The sequence below is a fragment of the Mustelus asterias genome, chromosome 1, assembly GCF_964213995.1.
Source record: "Mustelus asterias chromosome 1, sMusAst1.hap1.1, whole genome shotgun sequence".
NCBI lineage: Eukaryota > Metazoa > Chordata > Chondrichthyes > Carcharhiniformes > Triakidae > Mustelus > Mustelus asterias.
The window spans coordinates 176,093,400-176,102,078 of record NC_135801.1 but is presented as its reverse complement, the minus strand read 5'-3'; the positions used below and the strand labels follow the sequence as shown (position 1 = coordinate 176,102,078).

Below are 8,679 nucleotides of genomic sequence, written 5' to 3'. Positions count from 1 at the left end.
CCTAGGTTCATGCATGTGTAGTGTTCAACTAATGCCCTACTGTTAAAATATGGAATGGTTGCATATTGTAATATTCCACAATGTAATTGCTAGACTGACAAATGTTCAAAATAAAATGATATAACAAATTGTATGAAGTGAATATGCACATTTAAAAAATAATTGGATCTTAAGCTTGACTGTGGTAATTCCTGAGTTTCCAGACAGTTTCATTTGTTGGTTGTTATGACACCTCTCCTGGTTGATAGATTACCAAACCTCAAATAAATGTAAAATGCTGATGAGAGTTTTTGACTCAGGAAGCAGTTAAGCATTAGTGAGTGTAGGCAAAATGTATTTCATACTTCTTAAATATAGAAAAGCTGTCGGTAGCTTAAATCAAAACCCGTACTACTCATTAATCTGTAATAGCAAAAGTGAATGAGGCACAGGGGTCTAAACAGAGACAACTCAGAAAATTAGGAAATGCACACAAGCAGTATTTTAAACACATGGATTGTGTCGTGAAAGTATGCATTTTCTTATTAAATGATGAGGAGACACTGGGCTGTCCCAGAGTAACAGAATAGAAAATTAAAGCATAAAACAAATGAAACCTACATAACTTAAAACTTTAATAATATTATTGCCAGTCCACCAAACATTACAGTCTTTGCAGTGCCCTTTGGTTGTGGAAAGGCTCACATGTATCTGCAGATACAATGTGGTCATTCACCCTGGGAGGCATCCAAGTTGAACTTGTAGATAACCACCTTTTCTGAGGTAATAATAATATGCCATTTAGAGTAATCAGTATAATTTAGCAAAAACAATATTGTGCCTGAGATCTACATGTTTTGTGATGAAAGCAGCTTTCAGTGATGGCAAGTGGTGTTTAATATTTGTTCTGTACAGCAGTGAGCTTTTTAAATCTATCCTCAGAATATGGGCGCTGCTGGCAAGGTCGCCAATTATTGCTCATCCTTGAACTGCCGCAGTCTTTGTGCTAAAGCTACTCCCACAAAGCTATTAGATAGGAAGTTCCAGGATTTTGATCCAGCAACAATGAAGGAACAGTGATTCATGTCCAAATCAGGATGATGTGTTATTTAAAGGGGAAATTGAAAGCAATGGTGTTCCTACGCACCTGCTGCCTTTGGCTTTCTTGATGGTGGAGGTTGCAGGCTTAGAAAGTGCAGCCTCAGTGAGTTGCTGCAATACATCCTGTGCACACTGAAGCCTCGGTACCCCAGTGGTGGAAGAATTAGATGTTTCAGCTGATAGATAGGGTACTGATCAAGTGGAATGCTTTGCCTCAGATAGTGTCAAGATTTCAGATGAGTGGAATGTATTCCATCACGTTCCTGACTTCTGGCATGTAAGTTTTGGAGAGGCTTTTGGGAAGTCAGGAGATGAGCCACTCTGCCAAATACCTTCAGTAGTCATGGAATCATCTGGCTGGTCAACTTAAGACACCAGTTCATGTAAGCTCCAGGATGGGGTGGTGGGGATTCGGTGATGGTAATGCAATTGAGTGTCAAGTTGAAGTGTTTAGATTCTGTGTTGTTGGGGGTCATCATTGCCGAGCACTTGTGTGGTGCAAATGTCAGGTGAACTATTCAATGGACTGGAGTCTGCAGTGAGCAGCAAGTAAATGGGTGCCTACTTTCTATGAGTTTTTGCATTGGAATTCCAGTCAGCTGAATATTAAAAGAGTGCAACCCCCTGTACAGGGGATTTGGGAGCTGTGTGAACATGATATGTGACTGAGATCAATCAGAGTGAAAAATTGTGAATGAACAAGCCAGGAAGTGTGAGTTAGAATAGTGAATTCAAGGTCAAGCCGGGTGCAGAATTGGATTAAGAGAGGGAAAGAAGAGAAGGGAAAACAAAAGTTTATTTGTTTTTTAAAAAATCTCAGATAATAAATAAATACATTGAGATTTCACCCACTGGTTAATGTTAATTTTCAGTGTCAGAGAGGCTGTTTGGCAAAGACAGACCACACCACAAAAAATTTACTTACACCACAATAAACACCTGATGAAGGAGCAGTGCTCCGAAAGCTCGTGATTCCAAATAAACCTGTTGGACTTTAACCTAGTGTTGTGAGACTTCTTACTGTGCCCACCCCTACAAGCCTAACGCTTTCTGGTGAGTTCCACATATATAAATTACATGAATATAGCAACTTCACACCATTCCATACAATTTGTTGGTGCTTCAAAGTAGGCAAGCTATCCTTATTGCACAGCTTGCAGAGGAGCAGGGAATCTTGGATAACAACTTTGTTTTATTTATGCATTTGACTGCACAATTATTTTTACTGCAAATTCCAACCCCTTCTGGATAAGCTGCTGCTGCTCAATGAAGGGGTATAATGCTAACTACAGCAGGCTATAAAACAGAGTTATAAGATGGATATAAACATTGGTTCTAATCGACAAAAAAAATGTGAATGGTCAAGGATCATAGTCCAGAGCACTATCAAAGCTCAAAAGAGAGGTATAAACCTATAGCTAGGAGGAGTTAGGCTTTTGAAAGTATTTATAAGAGAAAGGGGAGATTGACAGTGTTACAGATTTTCACATCTTTGAGGTTCCGTGACAGAAGAATTTAGAGTAGGCGGTGGTGGTTTGAATAAAGTTAAGGAGAATAATAGAATAGATTGTGGGGTAATAACGTATATACTAACTATGTATTCTCATTGATAGAAGATATAAGTAAACACTTAGTCATAGAATAGAACCTTTACAGTGCAGAAAGAGGCAATTGGGTCCATTGAGTTTGCACCAAAAACAAGGCCCTATCGCCGTAACCCCATATATTTATTCTGCTAATCATCTCTAACCTACACATCCTGGGACACTAAGGGGCAATTTAGCATGGCCAATCAACCTAACCCCTGCACAGCTTTGGACAGTGGGAAGAAACCGGAGCGCGGAAATCCATACAGATCTAGGGAGAACGTGCAAACTCCACACAGTCACCCGGGGCCGGAATTGAATCCAGATCCCAGGCGCTGTGAGGCAGCAGGGCTAACCACTGTGCCACTATGCTGCCCTAGTCAATTAAGAAACAACCTGATATATGTTGCATTATTTGTTTGGAGTGAAAAAGGATACATTTGTATTGTAGCAGTGTGAGAATTAAATCCAGTTGGGAAGAACTTAATTTGTACTGCCTAGTTGCAAAGGGAGGTGATATCCTAGAGAGGAGGTGATGGCCTAGTGGTATTATCACTTGACTACTAATCCAGAAACGCAGCTAATGTTCTGGCGACCAGTGTTCGAATCCTGCCATGGCAGGTGGTGAAATTTGAATTCAATAAAAAATATCTAGAATTAAGAATCTACTGATAACCATGAAACCATTGTCAATTGTTGTAAAAACCCATCTGGTTCACTAATGTCCTTACCTGGTCTGGCCTACATGTGACTCCAGAGCCACAACAATGTGGTTGACTCTCAACTGCCCTCCAAGGGTAACTAGGGATGAGCAATAAATGCTGGCCAGCCAGCGATGCCCATGTCCCACATATGAATTTAAAAAAACTTTTGCTCTTCTTTGGGTAAGGAATTCATTCATTCCTTTGATCAAAGATTCAAGCCTCACTTAAGGTTTAAAATTGCAACAAGCAATTATAAATTAGCCATTATAAATGACAACAGTTCAAAAAAGGTGATGAAGATATACCTGGCACCAACAAGCTTAAGGCCACTAGAGGGGAAACTTTTAGAGTCAATATCCCCAGGCAAATTTAATTTGCAATTGGAAATTTTGTTTTACTTGTTCATGGGATATGGGCATCACTGGAAAGACCAACATTTATTGTCCATCTCTAATTGCCTTGATGGGCAGCATGGTGGCATAGTGGTTAGCACTGTGACTCAAGTAGGATTCAATTCCCTGCTTGGGTCACTGTCTGTGCGGAGTCTGCACGTTCTCCCTGTGTCTGTATGGGTTTCCTCCGAGAGCTCCGGTTTCCTCCCACAATATGAAAGATGTGCATTGGCCATGCTAAATTCTCCCTCAGTGTACCCGAACAGGCACTGGAATGTGGCGACTAGGGGATTTCCACTGTAACTTCATTGCAGTGTTAATGTAAGCCTACTTGTGACACTAATAAACAAACCTAAACTGAAAAGGTGGTGGTGAGCCGCCTTCTGGAACCAGTGCAGCTTGTGTGGCATAGGAACAGCCACAGTGCTATTAGGAAAGGAGTCCTAGGATTCTGACTCAGTGACAGGGCAGGAAGGCTGATGTAGTTCCCAGTCAGGATGCTGTGTGACTTATAGGCATTCTCACCTCCTGCCTTTGTTCTTCTTGATGGTAGAGGTCACTGGTTTGGAAGGTGGTGCCGATGCACTGGTGGTTGAGGAAGTGAATATTTTGGGTGAGGAATGGTGTTGCACTTCTTAAGTGTTATTGGAGCTGTGCTGATACATGCAAGTGGAGAATATTCCATCAAACTCCTACATAGGTTAATGAGAGTCAACACAGATTTACTAAAGGTAAATCATATTTGACTAGCTTGATTGAGTGGGTTGATGAGGGCATTGAGGTTGACATATTGAACATCGACTTTTAAACAGCATTTGACAATGTACTATTTAATCATCTTTGCAAAATTAAAGCCCCTGGGATTAAAGGGTGTCTTGGCATCATGAACATGAAGTGGGCACAGAGACCAGAGTACCAGTGAATGGTTGGTATTCAGACTGGAGGGGAGTTAACAATGGCATCCCCCAAGGGTGGGCTATTAGGACCATTGCTCCTCTTGATATATTTTAATGGTCTGGATTCAGATATTGAGGGCATAGTTTCAAAGTTTTTAGATGAGATGAAACTCAAAAATGTAGCAAATGATGGGGATAGTAACAGCTTTAGGGGGATACATAGAGAGACAGTTAAAACGGTCAGATTATGATCAAGGATGAAGTGATACATTTTGTTCGGAAGAATGAAGAAAGACAATATGAACTAAATGGTAAAGGGTGCAGGGACAGAGAAACCTGCAGATGTATGTACACCAATCTTTCAAAATGTCAAGGCAGGTTGAGAAAGCTGTTTAAAAAATATATGGGAATCCTTGAATTTATTGATGAAATATTAAAGCGAGGACATTAAACTAAATCTTTATCAAACACTGGTTAGGCCTTGTCTGGAGTCATCGGGGCATTGGACATCTTTCCATCAATATAAGATGATGGAAAGGCAGCAAGTCTGTTGAGGATGGGGTATAAGTTCATAAGATATAGGAGCAGAATTTCTGGATGCCTATGCTGGTGATGTTCAATTTAGGAACCACACTTTAGAATAGATGTCAAGCCTTAGAGAGGAAGCAGAGGAGATTTACCAGAATGGTGTCATGGATGAGAAGCTTAAGAGAAGGTTTGATAAAGATGTTCAAAATTATGAAGCTTTTTCATTGGTCAAACTGTTTCCAATGGCGGGAAGGCCACATGGGGCACCGATTTAAGACAATTGGTAAAGCACCAGAAGCGACAGGAAATCTTTTAAGCAGCCAGTTGTGACCTGGAATGCACTGCCTGAAGAACTGGTGGAAGCCAATTCAACAGTAACATTTAAAAGAGAATTGGATAAATACTTGAAGGATTTTTGTTTTCTCCATGAGATATAAGGAAAGAGCTCAGGACTGGGGTTCATTGGACTGCTCTCACAGGCCTGGCTCGGGTATGATGGGCTGAAAGGCCTCCTTCTTTTGCTGTGTCTTTCTTTGATTCCAGTATAATCTCCCATTGTGCTGAATAATTGTAGGGTGGCCATTTCCAGTTATTTCATTAATAATCTCATCCAACTGCCCACTTTAACCCCCCCAGGGTCCGTCCTTACCTACACTGTAGGCTGGCCACAGATTGTTACTGTCTTGGCCTGGCTTGTCCTGGTGTTTGTTAGACCATTCTCCCCACTATATTTCCACATCCTGAAAATGTGCGGCCTTTCTTTGTTTCAAACGCTTGCAGAACGGATGGAACACATCTTTGACATTCCTGTGTCCAAAAACCAGGACATAGGAGCTGGCTGTGTAGTAGAGGGAGGAAATCAAACTGGAGGTGTACTTCAGAGTCTGGTTCTGGGCTTGACCGGGCGGTATATTCGCGATCATCATAATCCAGACGATATCGTTGGAGATCCAACAAGTCACGTAGATGCAGAGCAGAGAGACTAGGATCCTGGTGGCCTGCAGGGTAATCTTGCTGCCGGAATTCGACACTTGCCCCGCCACCCCCACCCTCCGTTGGTGCTTGCAGAGGAGCTGGATGATCAGTCCGTTCAGCACGACCACCCAGACGATGGCGACGAGGTCCAGGCTGACCGTGATGTAGGTCACAATGTCAGAGGCCGAGCTGCTGGCCAGGGAGTTGCAGCTGGGGGAGTAGCTGGGCAGTCTGGCCGAGCCGTTCTCATTCTCCTGGGACAGGCGGATGATCTTGTCCATGGTGTAGGGGATGTAGAAGATGAAGCTGGTGAGCCACAGGGCGCTGATGGTAACATTGACATATCTGCTCCGGTGGCTGCGGATGTAATTGACCAGCGCGCAGTTGGGTCTCCTGATCTGGATCAAGTGGAGGAAGCTGAGGTTGGAAACTGACCAGATGCTGATGCATCTGAGGGAAGAACTCAGGTAGACGAGAATAATGCAGCCGGTCTCCTGAAGCAACTCTCCCCTGTAGCAGGTCAGCATCCTGGGGACGCCTTGGTAGAAACACAGCAGCAAGTTGACGAATGTCTTGTTCACGATCACTCTGTCCAGCGGGGGGAAGCGCTTGTTTTTCACAGCAGTGCTGATGAAGGCGAACAGGACGATGATGTTCCCCGCGGTGCCCAATACAATTGTAGCCACAAACGCCAACATGAAAGGGAGCCCTTCTCTCTCTTTCATTTTTTCCCCCATTGTAGGGGGGCAAAAGTGGGGGGGGGGGGGGGGTGGTGGCTGCAGAAACTTTTTTCTATGATTCACTCGGCACCACCAGGTGACACAGTGGTTTATATTCTGTGACCAAATGACGGAGGGAGAACTCTCTTGGTTACATCGCCATAGAAACAGTGGAGCCCATCCTTTCAGGTGTGTCCATCCAGAAGGGTTTTTTTTTAAAGTGGAACTGGGGACTGGCCATGATGCGGAGCTAACACAGATGAGAAATTAAAATCAAAGGTTTCAGATGTGAACTCTCCCTGGGAACTCCCAGATGCTGCCTGATCTGATAGCCCATCACAGAGAGAGTCCTGTGCTGTCTCTCAGATATTAAACCCCTAAGGTGAATGTAAAAAGTTACCAGACATTATTTCAAACAAGAGGCGAGGAGCCATTCCCTGATGTCCTGTCTGGAATTTATCCCTCGGTCTCAAAATGAAGTTATAAAAATAGAAAATGCTGGATAAACTCAACAGGTCTGGCAGCATCTGTGGAGAGAGAGACACATATAAATAAGGGTCGGGGATGCGGTGTCAGATTGTCATTGGACTAGTAATCTCGGGACTCAGGGTAACACTCTGGGGACCTGAGTTCCAATCCCACCAGAGCAGGTGGTGAAATTTGAAATCCATAAAAATCTGGAATTAAAAATCTAATAATGACCATGAAACCATTGTTGTAAAAACACAACTGGTTCACTAATGTCCTTTAGGGAAGGAAATCTGCCGTCCTTACCTGGTCTGGCCTACATTTGACTCCAAATCCACAGCAATGGCCTAACAGGGCATTTGGTTCAAGGGCAATAAATGCCCTACTGGCTCAGCAGAGATGCCCACATTCCATGAATAATTTAAAAAATGGACCTTGATGTTTTTCTCTCCACAGTTGCCACCAGACTTATCCTTTTCTTTAAGTTTCAGATGTCCAGCATCCTTTCGTATTTACACAAAATAAGGCTGCCTCGTCATTATAATGTTGCTATTTGTGATATCTTGCTGTGTGCAAAGTGACTTCAGTATACAGCAATAGTCACTACGCTTTAAAAGTCCGTCTTTAGTTGTATAGTGCTTCAGGATGACCTTAACTTTACAAATATTGATTGGAAAAGCTATAGTTCGAGTACTTTAGAGGGGTCAGTTTTTGTCCAATGTGTGCAGGAGGGTTTCCTGACACAGTATATAGGTAGGCCAACAAGAGGCGAGGCCACATTGAATTTGGTACTGGGTAATGAACCAGACCAGGTGTTAGATTTGGAGGTAGGTGAGCACTTTGGTGATAGTGACCACAATTCGGTTACATTTACTTTAGCGATGGAAAGGGATAGGTATATACCGAAGGGCAAGAGTTATAGCTGGGGGAAAGGAAATTATGAAGCGATTAGGCGAGATTTAGGATGCATAGGTTGGGGAAGGAAACTGCAGGGGATGGGCACAATTGAAATGTGGAGCTTGTTCAAGGAACAGCTACTGCGTGTCCTTGATAAGTATGTACCTGTCAGGCAGGGAGGAAGTGATTGAGCGAGGGAACCGTGGTTTACTAAAGTAGTTGAATCTCTTGTGAAGAGGAAGAAGGAGACTTATGTAAAGGTGAGACGTGAAGGCTCAGTTAGGGCGCTTGAGAGTTACAAGTTAGCCAGGAAGGACCTAAAGAGAGAGTTAAGAAGAGCCAGGAGGGGACATGAGAAGTCTTTGGCAAGTAGGATCAAGGAAAACCCTAAAGCTTTCTATAGGTATGTCAGGAATAAAAGAATGACTAGGGTA

At 43.0% G+C, this 8,679-nt stretch overlaps 1 protein-coding gene across 1 annotated transcript; it reads right to left on the bottom strand.

Annotated features, from left to right (window-relative positions):
* Positions 1–5,911: 5,911 nt before the first annotated feature.
* LOC144479690 (olfactory receptor class A-like protein 1) lies at positions 5,912–6,898 on the bottom strand. Its single transcript, XM_078198754.1, has one exon. It carries the CDS (start codon positions 6,896–6,898, stop codon positions 5,912–5,914), a length of 987 nt encoding a protein of 328 aa, XP_078054880.1.
* Between the last annotated feature and the right edge of the window lie 1,781 nt (positions 6,899–8,679).